The sequence below is a fragment of the Antechinus flavipes genome, chromosome 5, assembly GCF_016432865.1.
Source record: "Antechinus flavipes isolate AdamAnt ecotype Samford, QLD, Australia chromosome 5, AdamAnt_v2, whole genome shotgun sequence".
Lineage (NCBI taxonomy): Eukaryota > Metazoa > Chordata > Mammalia > Dasyuromorphia > Dasyuridae > Antechinus > Antechinus flavipes.
The window spans coordinates 12,797,946-12,815,864 of NC_067402.1; the positions used below are offsets into that span (position 1 = coordinate 12,797,946).

Sequence of the window (17,919 nt, forward strand, 5' to 3'; positions counted from 1 at the left end):
TATATATTTTGTGTGAGACTATTGAATGGTGCAGTGGATGGAGCACTAGACCTGGAAACAAGAAGACTAAATTCAAATCTGGATATTTACTAGCCAAGGGAACCTAATCACTGTAACTTCTGTTTGCCTCTATTTCCTCATCTGTAAAATGAGCATAATACTAACACCTAAATCTTAGAGTTGTACAGATATAATGAAATCCTATTTGCAAAGCGTTCTGTAAATTAAAGAACTATGGAAATGTTAAGAGATTAATATGATTATTTACCTCTCCATGGATTTGTTTTTCTTCCCATAGAATGGATGCTCTGTAGAAGCAGGGACTGATACGTGTCTATTTCTGTATCCCATTTTTATTTGTCTTTTTAATCCTCAGAGCTTAGCACAGCGCCCAATACATATTATACATATGATAAATATTGGTTGACTTGATTTTTATCTCCAGGGCCTAGCCTAGTGCCTCTCATATAGTCTGTGCTTCATAAATGTTGGCTGACTTGAACAGACTCGAGAGCAGTTAATGTGATTTTCCCTAGAGCAGTCCCTTCTCTATGGCAATGAAACGTTGCCTTCCGTTCTGATTACAATAAATGTGTCCCCATCTTTTTGTTGCAAGATGAGACTTTGAGTCCATCGATCAACAATCAAGAAGTTGTTATGAATTATCGACTGTTGTGCTGGGGACTGTGCTAAGTACTATGAATATAAACAGAAAAATCAGGGCCAAAGGGCAGTATGTGACATCTGCATATATAAGCATATTCAAAATAGACATAACAGCGGCATGGAGGGAGGCGTGTTAGCAATGGCTCCATCAGGAAATGTGAGATTCTCCAGGGAAAGAATTAAACAATGAGAAATGACTAATCTCCTAGTGAGGAAAGGTCAACTGCCTCTTATGTACAAAAGCACCCTTCGCTTTAACTTTATGTTCAATTAAAAAAAAAAGATGCTTCAAAATCCTTTTTTTTTTTTTTTTTTTTTATAAAATACCAAATTAAGTCAGCCTAGTATGAGCGAGAGCCATCAAAGGGACACCAACAGGGGCTCCTAAAGCCATCTCCCCTCCTGATCTAACATTTGGTGAGCCTCCATTGGCTGCTACTTCTGAAATTTACAAGATAACGTTCTGTCACTTTAAAAAGGAAATCCCCAAGGTGGATATTTTTTAAGAGTGGGGAGCTGTATTTTAATTTATTCAAGTAGCAAATAATAAGAAGAAGAAATAATAGGTAACGACTCGTGTTTCTAGTGGGACATAAGATTTGTAAAATGCTTTGCTCGTGACAGCTCCATGAGGGAGATAGTGTGATTATTACTAGCCCCCCAGCTTGTGGAGGGGAAAATGAGGTTGTGAAAAGTGATGGAAATTGCCTTTGAACAGAGATGTTAAGTGTTCTGGAAGATCTTTGAACCTGGTCTCCAGAGGCCTGGTCAGGCATTCTATCTACTGAGCCACCCTGCCTCTCCATGGACTGGGGATGAAAGGACACTCAGCTTCTCCTTAAGAAAGACTCTTTACATTTTGGTGAACTTCAAAGATACACATTCAATTTATCTTATTATTATATATTATATTATATCATACTACATTATATTATTATATAATATATCATTATTATACATATATTATGTAATATATAATTGTCATACATATATTATATAATATATAATTATTATACATCTATTATATAATATATAATACATATATTATATTATATGATTATTATACATATATTATACAATATATAATTGCATATATATTATATAATATATAATTGTAATATATATAATATTATTATTTCTCTTATCATAAAATGCCAAATGGACACTATGAAAATACTGATAGTTACCATTCCTTGGGACAAAATCATTTGTGTCTGAGAGTTGCTGAAAACCAAATACTTCAGCAAAGTAGGTAATGGAGAGATTAACTATTAAGGAAAATGAACAGCAAGGAAAGGACATGTTAGCACGCATGAATAAGGATGATGATGAGAATAACCTTTCCATGTTCACGGAAAGGTTTGCAAAGCATTTTCCATGTGTTATTAGATTTGATCTTCCTAACAATCCTGGAAGGCAGGATTGCTAAATGCTATTATTCTGCTCATTTTCCACATAAGGAAACTGAGGCTAAGAGAGAGTCTGATTTGCTTGAGGTTGCCCAGATGACCATTCACACCCAGTTCTTCCTACTCTATGTCCAACTCCGTGTCCCACTCTATCACCCAGACACCTAGATGGGCTCGAAGCCATGGGAACCTCTCTCTAACACCGTCCTCCACATCCAAGCTGAATTGTCCTCGAGCTTTAGAGCTCAGGCTTTGAGAGGCCATTGAGGTCAGTCCCTTTGTTTCCACAGAGGAGGAAGCTGAGCCTCAGGGATTTTGTGACTTGCCCAAAATCACAATTAGCAGGACAACACAGTCCCGAAAAATACATTTTGCTCGTGACTGTTTTTCCTGGGTGGCCATGGCCAGAGAGTTCATCACCACGTGGTTGGTTTATTGGGTCTGAGCAGTCTTTGTACTTAGCTTAGTTAAGTCTGAATCAGCAGGTCAGTGGGAACATATAAAGAACCTGCTCAGCCTAGAAAAACCTCCTACAGACTATGCTCCCCTTAGCACCTTGGAGAGCACAGGTTGGTTCCATGGGGCTCACGTGGCAGGAATGGGGAATCACCAGGGGCTGTACTGGTAGCCACAAAATAAAATAAAGCCTCTGGACAGAGCCCCAGAAGTTGTATAGATGCTTTGCATGGCTCAGAATAGGGGAACCCCATTCTGTCATGTTGCAGGGGAGTCCCCAGATCAAAGATCACTGATTCACTGATTCACTGATGTGTCTGACGAGACAAACCTGTTTTCGGGTAGGAAATAAGTGTGTTCTTAACACCAAATTTCCATTTCCAGAATAATTTTATCCCTAATAGATTCTGTCTCTGTCACTCAGGCTCCCTTGACTTTCATTCAAGGGTGAACTGAAAGATGAAAGGCAGTATGGCCTAATGGATTTGGAGGCAGCCTTGGAAATCGGGGTCCTTGGCCCAAGTTCTGTTTATGATGTAATCTAATTGTGTGACCGTGAGCCAGGTGCTCAGTACTCCTGGCAACTCTTCCAGATGATACGCTATGGACACATTACTAATAGACATCAATGAAGTGAGTGTCCACGCTGGAAGTTCCCTTCATGGATAAAAACCACAGGCCCATAATCCTCCCCACTAAACAAGTCAGAGTTGGAGATGCCAGTTATTGTCCAAGTGGGAAACAACCTCAAAAAAGCCTTTTTCTAGAAATGACATCCCAGCACCCACTAAGAAGAATCGATCAAGCTCCTTCTTGACGATATCTCCTACTTGTGGCAGAACTTCCCCGTCAAGGAAAGAAAACTGACCACGGTGTGCATCTTTAAAGGGCATATTTTTGGCCTAAAGTGAACAACTGTTCGATCTAAGCCATTCCGAGTTTTCCTGCTGCAAGAATATCTGGGGCTTAGCCGCATCCACCCCAGGATGGATTTACTCTCTCCATGTCGGAAATGTCATTGAAATGTCATGGCTACATCTGCCAGAGGGACTCGACTCAGCATTCCAGCTTGGTGCCCTTCTCTTATCCCATCTCTGACACGAAGGTTAAAGATTTGATTCCCAGCAATATGGTTTTATTTACTCAAGATAAGGGCAAGAGATCAATATCGCTTAGTAATACCCCCATCCCAAGCGAAGCCCTCCCCGAGCCCAAGATAGGGGAAGGGCAGCTTATCACTTAAGGCCATCCATGGAGCTTTCCATACCTGGGAGTCGGAGAGCCTGTCATCCTCAGACGCCGCTGTTGGCGCATTCTCACTCTCTTCATCTTGATCGAGAGCTAAAACAATAAACAGAGGGGGTGCTCAGAAGGAAATATACAAGTCAGATAGGTTTTGGGGGGAAGGGAGAGTTTGGAAAGCATCTCTTTTCTGCCAGCCCAGTTCTGGGGAATAATATTTTGAAAGGCAATATTACCACAACTGTTTTGTCTCTGGGAGATCAGTGGTCATGGAAAAAGAAGAAGTCAGCATGCAGCCCTCATCCCCATTTCAACAAAGCCTGAGTCAACAAGATGATTTCAGTAATTGGTTGGGGAGAAGGGAAAAACAGGAGATTGTTTTCAGGGCCATGGGGATGACAGTGTATGAATGCTGAATTCCTCAACCAGCAACTTTTTTAATACCTAGATTTTAAAAAAATAAATTTTATTAATTTTTTTAACATCAACATATCTCTTCCCTTATAATTAAAAAAAAAGAGGAGGGAAAAAACTTTCAGCAAAACTGTAAAAAGTCATAATATGCAGTGTTCCACATCCACAGTTTCCCATCTCTGCAAAGAAGCAAGAAGAGGTTACTTCTCCCCTTTCTTCAGGTACAAGCTTGGCCAGGATGTTCGGTTCTGGAAGTTTTGTGGTTGGGGGATTCCCAACTAGTTTTTCTTGCTTCACTTTCCATTAGTTTATCTAATATTTCCCAAACTTCTCCATATCCATCATATTCATTTTTTTCTTATGGTACAGTAATATCTCCTTACAGTGACATACCAGTTTGTTGAACCAGGAAGCATTGACTTTGTTTCTAGTTCTTTGCTACAAAAGGGGGCTGCCCTAGTCATTGGGGACATTGGGGACTTGCTTTTTGCCCCTCATCTTCTTGAAGTTCAGGCATTTCAGGGATGGTGATATCTGCAGAATTGCTTTATAGCATCTTATTCCTAATTCCACCCCCTTCTAGGTCTTAACAGAATCCCCAGGAGCAGCCTCTCGAGGATGTCCCTTCTCTACTCTTTTTTTTTCTTTTTTTAAAAATTTTTATTTAATAATTATTTTATATTGACAGAACCCATGCCAGGGTTATTTTTTTTTACAACATTATCCCTTGCACTCATTTCTGTTCCGATTTTTCCCCTCCCTCCCTCCACCCCCTCCCCAAAATGGCAAGCAGTCCTATATATGTTAGATATGTTGCAGTATATCCTATATACAATATATGTTTGCAGAACCAAACAGTTCTCTTGTTGCACAGGGAAAATTGGATTCAGAAGGTATAAATAACCCGGGAAGAAAAACAAAAATGCAGATAGTTCACATTCGTTTCCCTTCTCCATTCTAATCCAAACCTTCCTGGTGGCGCACCTGTGTAGTGATGACAAGAATCTCCTCTCAGAACCAGCCTGGCTCAATTCAAAAGGAGCTCACCAGCGGAAGGTTGGTTCCATAACAAAAAATTATCTTGGAAATGGACATTCCCAAAGACCATCTATGAAGACTCAGCTCAAATCTCCCCTTCTAGAGGGGGTCCTTGTCCCTCTTCCTACCTGCTGGTGCCGACCCTCTGAGACGACTTCCCATCTACTCCCTATATATTTTTAAATTATTTATACATCGCTGCCCCCATTAGAGTGTGATCTTCTTGAAGGCAAGAAATATACTTTTTCCTTTGGGTATCCCCAGATCTTAGGACACAGTTAAGTGCTTAACAGATGCTTGTTGGTCTCCTTTTCAGCTTCAGATTTAGGATTCTGCTCTACAGATTTATAAGTTCTCCACCCCTGCAATATTCCACTGTCCCCAACATGTGGGGACTGGAAGACAAGGAGCCATCATGAGAATACCGTTGGAAGGCAGTGAAGAGCTCAGCTTCACGAAATCCCCCGGATCCCAACAGCCTCCCTCCCTGGGCTATTTGCCGGCCTAATCTCCCTGCTTTAGCAAAGTGCTTTCCTGTAGAAAAAGGAAGGGGAGATTGTGTGGGCAAATTCCTGGGATCCTGCATCATTCTCCCTGCTGAGCCCCGGAAGGCCAGGCAGGAGCAGTCGGGGCAGGCCGGCTTTGTCCTATTTGCAGCCAACAGGTTTGTTCGTGTCTCCGCAAGGCCTCTCACCGGGGGCTTCCTGGAGCGAGGGCCACCTGGAGGGATGGGAGCCTGAAAAACCAAGCCTATTTCCTAGGAAAACTGGGGCGGGAGAAGTTTTAAGTACAGGGGAACAAATGCCACTAAAGAGCACATAAAAGCACTGTGCCAGGGGGGTTCACTGGAAGCGGGGGCAGGACACAAGCTTATTTCAAGCCAGATTTTAAAAAGGTATTATTGAAAACATGCTCCATGTGGTGGGCCCTACACTGGGAGTCGCTCCTGGGGCTCTGGGAAGTTCACATCCTGTTTCTACACCAAATTCTCATTGAAGTGAACTTGATTTTCAATTTAAATGAAAGTTAGCAAGACCAGATCTGGGATTCCAAAAACCTGCAATCTCCTCCACACTTGGCCATTTTATAATCGGGCTCCAGGCTTGTTATCTCTAGGCCCTCAACCTGCAGGCTCAGAGGGACAAGAGGGTGGGCATCTTGGTGGGCCTGGGCAGGCCCTGGCACAAAGTAAGCACTATAGAAAGGGTAATTATTGTCTTTAGGAGCAGAAAAATAATAGTAGCTTCCTCCCAGGTTTATTGTGAGGATCAAATGCGATAATGATCGTAAACCACCTAGCACAGTGCCTTGCACATAGTAGGTGCTATATAAATGTTAATTATTATCATTCGTCCCTTCTCAGAATAATGTTAAGCAAATATGAAATTACATAGGATTACAAGAAAACTGATTATCGTAAAATATTGTTGTCAAAATGTTTTTTTTAAAAAACCAATAGGTTAAGGCTCCCTCCTTTAAAGTGTGCAGAATGCTTTACATACGTTAATTATTTGATTCTCATACCAACCCTATAAAACAGATACTATAATAATTATTTCTCCACTTTACAAATGGGTAAACTGAGGTTCAGGAAGGAGAAATGTCTCAGAGCTAGTAAATGCTAAGAAGCAGGATCTGAATCTGTGTTGTCCAGTTAATTTTCCACATGAGTGATGGGTTCTCTGGATGATAGATGATTTTAAAATTAAGCCTCCTGTATTTCCAGCCTGAGAAGGGAGGTGCATAGGTGACTGCCATCAAGATGGGCCTCTTGCCATCCCCCACGGCAGCCTCTTTTTGCCTGTAAAATCGAGGATGAATTCTCTTGCACTTTCCATTGAGAACCTGCCTATGGCCTCCCCTCTGTCCCTATAATCACCTGCATGTGACATGTGGCCTCTTGTCCTTTTCCAGGCAAACTCATCCTCCACCATGACTATGAGAATATGAACCTCAGTCATCGGCCTGCTATTTTCCACTTATTCCCACGTAATGCCCTTCTATAGCCCCTTGGGCTACTTATTATTTAAATTGTGTCAAGACTACAAAAGGCAGGCGCTTTATATAAATCCCCCTCCACATTGGTTTTCCAGGGAGCTCCCAAGTAGCTGTGGATCTCACAGAGCAAGTAATTTGTGGCCCCTCTTTGGCAGGCAGCGGTGCACAGTGGGCGGATCACAGCACTTGCAATCAGAAGGGTCTGGATTCTAATCGTTTCATCCAATTCTGTGACCTGGTCAAGTTCATCTGGAAAATGGGGAGAAGAGCAGAACTTCCCTTAAAGGCTTCCTGAGAGGCTCAGATGAGATCATATGTGTAGAGTGCATCAGGTACCATGAAGGGCTCCTCCCGCTCTAAATCAGCGTCTCAGTAGCTCTGTAGCTACATGTATATTCTCCTATTTCTGGTCCACTAGGAATACCTAGAAAGGCATCTTTTTTGGTGTTGGTTAAATCAGAATAATTTTTTTTAAGTCTGTATATTACAGATGAATTCCTGATCACCTGAGCTTCAGTTTTCCCATTTGTAAAATGAGGAAATAATTATCTCCTTTATAGGATTGTTGTGGGAAATAAATAATTAATGCATGTAAACTACTTTGTATACCTTAAAGCAGAGGTTCTTAACCTATTGTTTTTTTTAAATATTCTGAAAATTTTATTTTACCATAATTGGTTTCTTTTATAATCTTATGCACTCTGTGGAGTCACTTCCTAATGCCCATCATAGTCCCTCATAAGACAGAGAGGAGTCCGAGCCCTTCTATCTCTCATCTCCTATAAATCAAAAGAATAAAAAACTTCTCTGTCAAACCCAGTGTCCTGATCTGGGGTTGGGAATATATCCACACACGGCTCCTACACCCGACAGCCCCAGCCATGGGACCAACAGGAGGCCACAGTTGGCTCCGCTTTCTAAAGAAGCAGAAGTCAGCCCGGAGGGATAAAGGGGCGCCCCCTTGCATGGCACAGAGAGGGCCCTCAAGGGCCTGGCAGGCTTCCCATCCCTAACCTCAGCATCTCTACAGAGAAATCACACTTCTCATTAGGAATGCGTAATTAAGAGCATTTTCTTGGAAAAAAAACCAAAGAAATATTACTGTAAGAATATAAGAATATAGCTTAGCAAGTGGTTCTCGTGTCCCACCGGGGGAAAGGAAATGAATAATGCCAGGCTTCGAAGGATTTATGAACAGCCTCATAAACTTATACACATAAAACAAATCTACAGCTTTGGCAAGGACCACAAAGGGTGACACCCTTGTGACCTTTTTGTTCCAATTTCAATGAATTTCGAGTCATAAACTATAAAGAAGAAGCAATTTCCCACTTAGGGAGAGTTTCCCATTATGTTGGCTTGGGCCAGCGTTGGGAGGGGGTGTTCTTTCACAATTATTCTGCTTAGTTTATTGTTCTAAGCTGCCAGAGCAAGGGTGGGACCCTGGGATTGTTCCCTTGAAGATGACACGTCCAGGGCGAGCAAATATAATAAAGATGACAATACTACCTAAATTAATCTACTTATTTAGCGCTATAGCAATCAGACTCCCAAAAAACTACTTTGATGAATTAGAAAAAATAACAACAAAGTTCATATGGAAAAACAAAAGGTCAAGAATTTCAAGGGAATTAATGAAAAAAAAAAATCAAATGAAGGTGGCCTAGCTGTACAGATCTAAAATTATATTATAAAGCAGCAGTTACTAAAACCATCTGGTATTGGCTAAGAAATAGACTAGTTGATCAATGGAATAGGTTAGGTTCAAAGGACAAAACAGCCAATAACTTTAATAATCTAATGTTTGACAAACCCAAAGACACCAGTTTCTGGGATAAGAATGCATTATTTGACAAAAATTGCTGGGAAAATTGGAAATCAGGATGGCAGAAACTAGGCATTGACCCACACTTAACACCGTACACCAAGATAAGGTCAAAATGGGTTCATGACCTAGGCATAAAGAATGAGATGATAAATAAATTGGAAGAGCATAGGATAGTTTACCTCTCAGACCTGTGGAAGAGAGAGGAATTTATGACCAAAGAAGAACTAGAGATCACTATTGACCACAACATAGAAAATTTTGATTATATCAAATTGAAAAGTTTTTGTACAAACAAAACAAATGCAAACAAGATTAGAAGGGAAACAATAAACTGGGAAAACATTTTTACAATCAAAGGTTCTGATAAAGGCCTCATTTCCAAAATATAGAGAGAATTGACCCTAATCTATAAGAAATCAAACCATTCTTTAATTGATAAATGGTCAAAGGATATGAACAGACAATTCTCAGACGAAGAAATTGAAACTATTTATAGACATATGAAAAGATGCTCCAAATCATTATTAATCAGAGAAATGCAAATTGAGACAACTCTGAGATACCACTACACAACTGTCAGATTGGCTAGAATGACAGGGAAAGATAATGGGGAATGTTGGAGGGGATGCGGGAAAACAGGGACACTGATACATTGTTGGTGGAATTGTGAACACATCCAGTCATTCTGGAGAGCGATTTGGAATTATGCTCAAAAAGTTATCAAGCTGTGCATCCCCTTTGATCCAGCAGTGTTTCTACTGGGCTTATACCCCAAAGAGATACTAAAGAAGGGAAAGGGACCTATATGTGCCAAAATGTTTGTGGCAGTCCTGTTTGTAGTGGCTAGAAGCTGGAAAATGAAAGGATGCCCATCAATTGGAGAATGGCTGGGTAAATTGTGGTATATGAATGTTATGGAATATTATTGCTCTGTAAGGAATGACCAGCAGGATGAATACAGAGAGGACTGGCAAGACTTACATGAACTGATGCTGAGTGAAATGAGCAGGACCAGGAGATCATTATATACCTCAACAACGACACTGTTTGAGGATGTATTCTGATGGAAGTGGACCTCTTTGATAAAGAGAGCCTTAATTGATCAAAGATGGACAGAAGCAGCTACACCCAGAGAAAGAACACTGGGAAATGAATATAAACTGCTTGCATTTTTGTTTTTCTTCCCGGGTTATTTCTACCTTCTGAATTCAATTCTCCCTGTGCAACAAGAAAACTGTTCGGTTCTGCACACATATATTGTATCTAGGATATACTGCAATCCATTCAACATGTAAAGGACTCTTGCCATCTGGGGGAAGGGGTGGAGGGAGGGAGGGGAAACATCGGAACAGAAGTGAATGCAAGGGATAATGCTGTAAAAAATTATCCTGGCAGGCGTTCTATCAATAAAAAATTATTAAAAAATTAAAAAAAAAAGAAGATGACACGTCCAAAAAACCCGCAAAAGCTGGTCTGGGGCCGAGACCTGGGACCCTCCTGTGAGCCAACACAAGCCAAGAGCTTCTCTCCTTCACAGAGAGAAGAAATGAGGAGTAACTTTTAAACAAAAAGAAACCTGATCATATATACCAACAGCCAAAAAAAAATTGCCTTTATTCTTGTCTTTTTAAAAATATCTCACCCAATCATAATATAGTAGAGATCTGAGCTGTGAGAATTAGCTTAGAAAACTAAGAAGGCTGCGGGACCTACTGGTGAGTGACTTAACCCTGCTGTAAAATCAAATGCCTCCCAATTCTGGTCCTATAACTGCTCTGCACAGTGGCAGGCACACGCTAAGTGCACGCTCTTTTTATCGGCCCAAAATTACAGTGTTTGTATGGGTAGAAAGCTTCTTACTCCCAGAGTCCCCCGAGTGACTTAATCACGGGTCAAAACTTGAAAGGAAAAAAAGGGGGGAGGGTGAAGAAAGAATTAAAGGATGTAAATGGGCTCCACTTAAGCAGTGTCCAAATAAGTACATTTTAAATGAGCTCCCAAAAGTTAAAGGTTCACGGGATCATAATATCACATATAGATACAATGAGAGAGATGGAGACAAGAGACAGTGAGAGCCAGTGAGAGAAAGAGACAGAGACAGAGATAGAGATGGAGAAAAAGAGACAGAGAGAGAGAGAGAGGGAGAGAGACAGAGAGAGAAAGAGACAGAGACAGAGATAGAGATGGAGAAAAAGAGACAGAGAGAGAGAGAGAAATAGAGAGACAGAGACACAGAGAGAAAGAGAGAGAGAGAGAGAGGCAGAGACAGAGACACAGAGAAATACAGAGACAGAGAGAGACAGAGAAAGAGTCACAGAGAAACATACAGAGAGACAGATAGATAAGAGACAGTAAGAGAAAGACAGAGACAGATAGAGACAGAGAGATAGAGATAGAGATGGAGAAAAAGAGACAGAGACAGACACATAGAGAGAGAGACAGAGAGACAGAGAGACAGAGAGAGAGAGAGAGAGAGAGAGAGAGAGAGAGAGAGAGAGAGATTAATTTTTGTTCCAACTAAACCCTATTTTCACAGTTTATAATCATCCCAGGAAATTCACTCTGCTCCAAAGCTTGATAGACAGAACAGGCAGCATGGCAGACACAAGATTTCTCTTTGGGGTGAACAGCCAGCACCGAAAAGGAGGGGAAGCTCTGTCCTTCTGGTCCCCTCATGTCTATTTTCTGTACAAAGAACAAACAGGGATGAGGCAGAGGTGGGGAGAAGGGGGAGCTCAGAGATGTCCCCAAAACAAAGGACACTGGGGAGTTAAAAGCGAAGATGCTTAATTTGCTCAGTCAGTGCTCAGAGTTCAAAGAAATCCCAAGCAGATGAAAAAGGCCTTGCTCTCCCCTTATTGTTGTTCCATCATTTCAGTCATAGCCGACTCTCTGTGCCCCCATTGGGGTTTTCTTAGCAAAGATACAAGAGGGGCTCGCCCTTTCCTTCACCTTTGACAGATGAGGAAACTGAGGCAAACAGGGTAAGGTGATTTGTCCAGGGTCACACAGCTGGGAAGTATCAAGTCTGGCTTTGAACTCAGGTCTTTTTGACTTGCAGCGGTTCTCCCCATGCACTAGGGCACGCCTTGAGGCAATGGCCGGCTTTGTGAGCTCGTGCTCCCACCATCTGGCGCAGTGCTGGGCACAGGGTGAGCATTTAAAGCTTCCTGAGACGGCTGGTGGTGCGGCGGGCAGGGCTCTGGACCTGGGAGGGGGAGATCTGAGTCCCAACCCAGCCTCAGACCTAACCAGCTACATGATCATGGGCATCTCCCTTAATCTCAATAAAGCGACACGTGTACCAATGGGGGAGTGATCCAAGTGGCTCCCACCCACACCCAAGAGACCCCCACCCCCTGAAGCCCGGGAGGGACCCAACGGCCAACTCCTCCAACCTGGCAACTCTTTTCCTTCTGGTAAGAAAGATAAACTTGTCCCAGTGCGTTCTGGGCCAGCCAGACTGGAACAATAACACAAAGAGGTGTGAACTTCCTCAATTGGTCTCAGAAGGTCATAAAGTGAATGTCCATTATGAAAGGTTTCAGTCACCAAGCCAAGATGTGAAGCACTTTTTGGGGGAAAGGACAGGCTGCCCCACCCATCATTGCTCAGACCCCAGCCCAGCCCAACGGACCAGGAAATGGCCCCAGCTCAGCCCCAGTTAACTGGGTTCCTGGCTCAGCCCCTTTCCTGTTCTTACTGGTTCCAACCAGCTCCTAAAATGAAATATCTTGAAGATTATACTTTTCCCCCAGAAAAATCACTCATTGTGGCTGCCGAGGCCAGCCTGGATGTCCCCAAAATAAAACATACCCATAATTCTCGTCATTTTCTCCAGTATTTATCGCCTCTGACACAGGTTTTTAAATGTTCTTATTTATTCTGCAAATGTTCTCATGAGAAAAGCCTCTAGGTCAACTCTGGGAGGCCAGGGCCTGACCCAGCATGGCACACTGAGTCAGGGGCAGAGCAAAAGGGCAATACTGCTACCCCCACCCCGATTCTCCCCCCCAAATCGGGCCAAATGGTGGAGTTTTTCATATTCCCCACAGACTTGTGACATCACATCTACCGTTATTATGACCCCGGTCTGCCCAGATTCTGCCTCCCGGGTTCATGACATCAAGGGATTTACGCTGGAAAAGACTTTGAGACACTCTTGTCCAGCCCCTCATTTGAGACCCAGAGCAAGAAAAATCACCTTCCCAAAGTCCCATAAGGTACAAAGCCCGAGATCTGGATTTGAACTCAGACCTTCAGACTGCAAAGCATTCTTAAAATCCCCAAGCCATTAAAAGAATTATTCTGTGAGCTGCCGACCGTATTTTATTTCCACTGAACTGAAACGACCAACCGTATTTTTCATAATTTTAATTTTGAATAGTGTGAATTAGAATACATGGGACCACTTCCTTCTTTGAAGTAATGGAGACCTCAATGTACAGGACAGATCCTGAGACTGAAAATAAAAATGTCCCCTCTCCCGTGGCCAAGCAGGAGAGGGGCTTCCCCCCCCCCAACCTTGGGCAAGAGTCCCAATGGTGATGAAAAGCAGACCCCTCTGCCGGGCATTTCTTTCCAGCCCGATCATCCCTCCTTTCTCAAGGATCCCAAGCCCCCGACTCCAGCTCCTCCTTTAAACAGAAACCTGGAGAGAGTGTTCTGAAAATCCCCGAGGAAGGGAATAAGGCACAGAGGCAGCGTTGGAACTCACTTCCTCTGACTCCAAAGTCTGTGTTCTTTAAACTCTGCACCCTGGGCTTCTCCACGTCCCCAAGCTCCAGCCAGATGGGTCTTTTTGCTGTCTTCCCTCCCTCCTAGGGCTTCCAAGGCTTAGACTGCCCTCCCTCCTCCTTCCTGCTCAGGGACCACCTTCTTTCTGCTCCTCTGGTCCCCGGCACTTTTAGGGCTCTGCCTCCCTCTCCCCCATCACATCACATTTCCTCTGCGTGTGTCTCAAATAACTCTCCCTTCGACTCCTGTTTCTTCCCGGGAGAAGGGCGGCTCCTGAGCAGGGACTGTTAGTTTTGTGTCTCATTTTGTCATCGATGGCGGCCTCAGAGCCCGGCACGGTGCCCGGGCATTCGGCCACGCTCAAGCCAGGTGCTCAGGGAATTAAGTCCACGATTGGCCCCTTCCCCGCGGCGCCCACCTGGCTAAGTCCTGCCGTGCCCTGTACCCTGCGAGGCTTCTCTACCAGAGTGAGTGAATGAATGAAGGCACATGTATTAAGTCTATACTATATGTCAGACACTGTGCTGAGTAAAAGAAATACAAGTTCAAGAGTGACGCGGCCCCCGCTTTCATGGGGCTGATGTTCCAGCTGAGGGCTGGGTTAAGTCGCCCAGGAATGGTGAGTGGAGTGTGCCATGTGGGGCGGACCACTGTCAGTCTGCCGGAAGCAGCGATAACACTTCCCAGGTTGTTCCCAGACCAAGAGCTAGAAGGGGAAGCAACAGGGAGGATGGCGAGATGTCGAGGAGGGATGGACTGGAAGCATCATCCGGGACCAGCCGGATGGTGAGCTTGCCCTCCCTCATAGGCCGATGGAGTTCAGCCCTGCGAGGGACTCCTAGTGGGAGGATTAGCTCTCCCGAAGTGGGAGGCTTTGGACCGGACCCGGATGGACGGCCTTTGATAACCTGAGAGAAAACTTTGGAGACTTCAAAACTTATTTTATCTCTTTTCACCAATAACTTCTAGTAACAAATCCACAAAAGCATATTTATGGGGAAAACAAAAGGCAGAGAGTCAACAAGCTCAGCTCTCTTTGGTTTGATCTTTGTTTGCTGAATGACTTAAGGAAAAACAAGTATTTGATTCCTCCTTGGGGAGTAAACCTCACTTATCCCATCAGGAAAAATGGGATGATAAGGAAAAGGATCCCACAATGGTTCTGAGCTCTGAGATGACAATATCTTTCTTTTCTACTCATCAAAAAAGCAGCAACTGAGCGCCGGTCTCTATACGGAGCCATTTCTCTTTTGAAAGCATCTGCCCGAGGAAAAAACCCAAAGGAGAGAAGATGAAAGAACAACCGACGTTAGCGGAATTTCTCCTTGACAATCGTGCTAGCTCCGTGCAGACAGTTGGGCCATGTTAGAATCCTTACAAGGTGTTAACTCAATGGAATTGAAACAATGTTTGAGTTTACACCTTTGACAATTCACACATTAGCTCACACATTAAAGTTCACAAGTCCGGGAGATTCACCAAGTTCCACCTCCCACAATCCCACTCTCGGAGGAGGAGTTCACACCTCTAAAGGGGCATAGAAGGAGCTGAGTCAGGTGAGGAGTTCAGTTGAAGAGATGGAGAGCCAGAATTGAGCGAGAGCTGGAGGCTGAAGCTGGCAGAGGCAAAGGACTAGCAGCAAGAGCTCTCGGAACCAAGGAAAGCTAACAGGGCTATTCTGGAAGAGACAATAAAGGACTGGACTTTTATCGCTGGCTGCGTTTGAGGTGATTATTACATGGAACTGAAACTAAGGCTGCCTCCAGAAGTTCCCCAAGAAACCCGCAGCCAGAGAACAATCATATTATACAAAAGAAGAGACACCACAGGGCCGAACTTTCTAATCTTTGTTGTGAGGGAGAAGGCCCTACGGAGGAGGCGGGAAGGAGATACTGGAAATGAAGGTGTTGGTAAAACGAATCAATGTCTCCAAAAATACGTGGCCGGGCCGATGTCGCTTCTGTTCCAAAAGAAGCTCCCTGGTCGTCCGGTCTTGGAGGGAGCATCTCAGGCTCAACCTCTCAGGTCACCTCTTCCCTGACTGGTCACATAGACCGAATCCGGAGGGCAGTACAAAGCACGGGGAGCTCACACAGAGCAGGAACGAGGCCGGTCTCTGGGCAGCAGAGGAAGCTGGGGATCCTGAGAGCTGGGGGTGAGCCGGGAGCAAAGGCGGGATGGAAAGGGGGCCGCGAGTATGAATGGGGAGGGCCAGGAAACGAGGCTGGAAAAGGAAGGAGGAACCGTATTGTGGGAGCCGGAAATGGGCTCTCAGGACTGCACTTTTCCCTAGAGGCAGGGGGAACCAGCAAAGATTTGGGGGTGGGGGGAGTAAAGGGTGATAGAGTCATCTCTGTACATTAGGAAGATAAACATGGCAGAGCACAAGGCCAGAAGCAGGGCTAGAGCAGGGAGACTCTCCAGAAGCCCTGGGGAAGTGCCCCTAGACCCAGGGGACAGATTCCCCAGAAGCCCCAGGAAGGGGGGGCGGTGGGGGCCTTAACTCGGATGCTGATGCTGTGAGTGAGAAAAGGGGGGAAAGCAACAGACAACATCAAGATGGAGCCCAAAGGTCAGTTCCACCTGCACCCCGAGAGCAGGAAGCTGCACCCGGAGCCCTCCACTCTCCAAATGAACGTTGGAAACAAATTTCACTTTGTCCCTCCTAAGCACAAGGCTTTTATTCAATTTCCTGGGCTATAGCCGGCATCTGGTTTCTGATGAACCCCTCACTAATAATTCACAGTCTGGCTGGTGGAGACTGGCTCCCCAGCCCCCCGGCACCCCAAGGAGTAAATCACATCAACGGGGATTGAGTGAGCCTAAGTGAGCACAGACTCTGTCCTCCCCCACGCGCCCCCCACATGCCCCTTTCCCAGAATCCCAGGCAGCAATGGCGGCCCCCACCCCGGGCCAGAAACCCTCTGCCTCAGGCTGAGCCCAGCCCACATCAGCTGCCACAGTCAACTCATTAAAGAAACAAAGGCAAACTGGAAATCGTTAAGGAAGAAGCTTCTGATTGCATTAGGGACCGCTGATTTGGAGGCTGGCGGGCGCAGGGGCACCGGGGGCACACAAGCAGCAGCGGAAGGGCTGGCGAGCCAGGAAGTCCCAGGAGGCATGGCATGGTATGGCATAAGGAGCCCTTGTACTGTCTCTCTGCATCTGTCTCTGCCTTTGTCGGTCTCTGTATGTGTGTGTGTGTGTCTGTCTCTGTCTCTGTGTCTGTCTCTGTCTCTGTGTGTATGTCTCTGTCACTGTCTCTCTATCTCTGTCTCTCTTTGTGTCTGTCTCTGTCTCTGTGTGTATGTCTCTGTCTCTGTCTCTCACACACACACACATTAAGAACCCGTTACATGCTCTGACGCTCACCTCTCTGGCAGGGAAAGGGTCATTAACTTCCACTTGACCTTGGGTCGAGGACAGACACAGAGCCGGCAGCTCGGCCCCCCCAGGCCCACCTGGCCCCCACGAAGCAGATCCGGGCCCGGAGCCGGGACGCTGGTGGCCATTTTCACCCCCCTCCTCATTCTCCTCGGCCCCCAAAGAAAATGCACAGACTATGTTTCCTTATCTTCAGCAATGCTCCTGGGACCCATCAGCGGGCGGCCACCCTCAGACAGAGGAGAGATGCTCCTCGCTCCGCTTCCTGCTCCTGAGGGATGGGGGCTCCCGAGGGATGGGGGCTCCCGAGGGATGGGGGCTCCTGAGGGATGGGGGCTCCCGAGGGATGGGGGCTCCCGAGGGATGGGGGCTCCCGAGGGATGGGGGCTCCCGGTATCTCCCTGGGGATCACTGACTTAGGAGCATGGGGGACCTTCAAGGTCACGAAGAGCAACTCTTGGGTTTCACGGGGAGGGGAGTCCGGGGCTCCCCAGTCACAGAGGACTTGGCGGCCGAGCCGAGAGCTCCCCCAACTCCCAAGTCCTCTCCAGGGTGGCACGAAGAGCAAACTTGTAAATGTTGCGGCTCCTCGTGGGCTTGGCCCAGAAGCCTGGCTCCCACAATCACCAGAGGTCTCAGCAACCCTTCGGACACAGCAGCCCCCCCATGATGTGCTGAGGAGGGTTCTTCCAGCCCTCACTGGGAGCCCTCCAAAGGAGCCTGGGTACCCGTTCACAGCTGGACGCT

General features: G+C 45.3%; 1 protein-coding gene across 1 annotated transcript in view; it reads right to left on the bottom strand.

The window, feature by feature from the left end:
* RAPGEF5 (Rap guanine nucleotide exchange factor 5) overlaps positions 1 to 17,919 on the bottom strand; it is a 228,013-nt gene that overhangs the window by 119,066 nt on the left and 91,028 nt on the right. Inside the window, exon 8 of the mRNA XM_052001415.1 lies at positions 3,799 to 3,872. Within this exon, the coding sequence (XP_051857375.1) occupies positions 3,799 to 3,872 (74 nt within the window). The remainder of the gene's footprint in view (positions 1 to 3,798; positions 3,873 to 17,919) is intronic.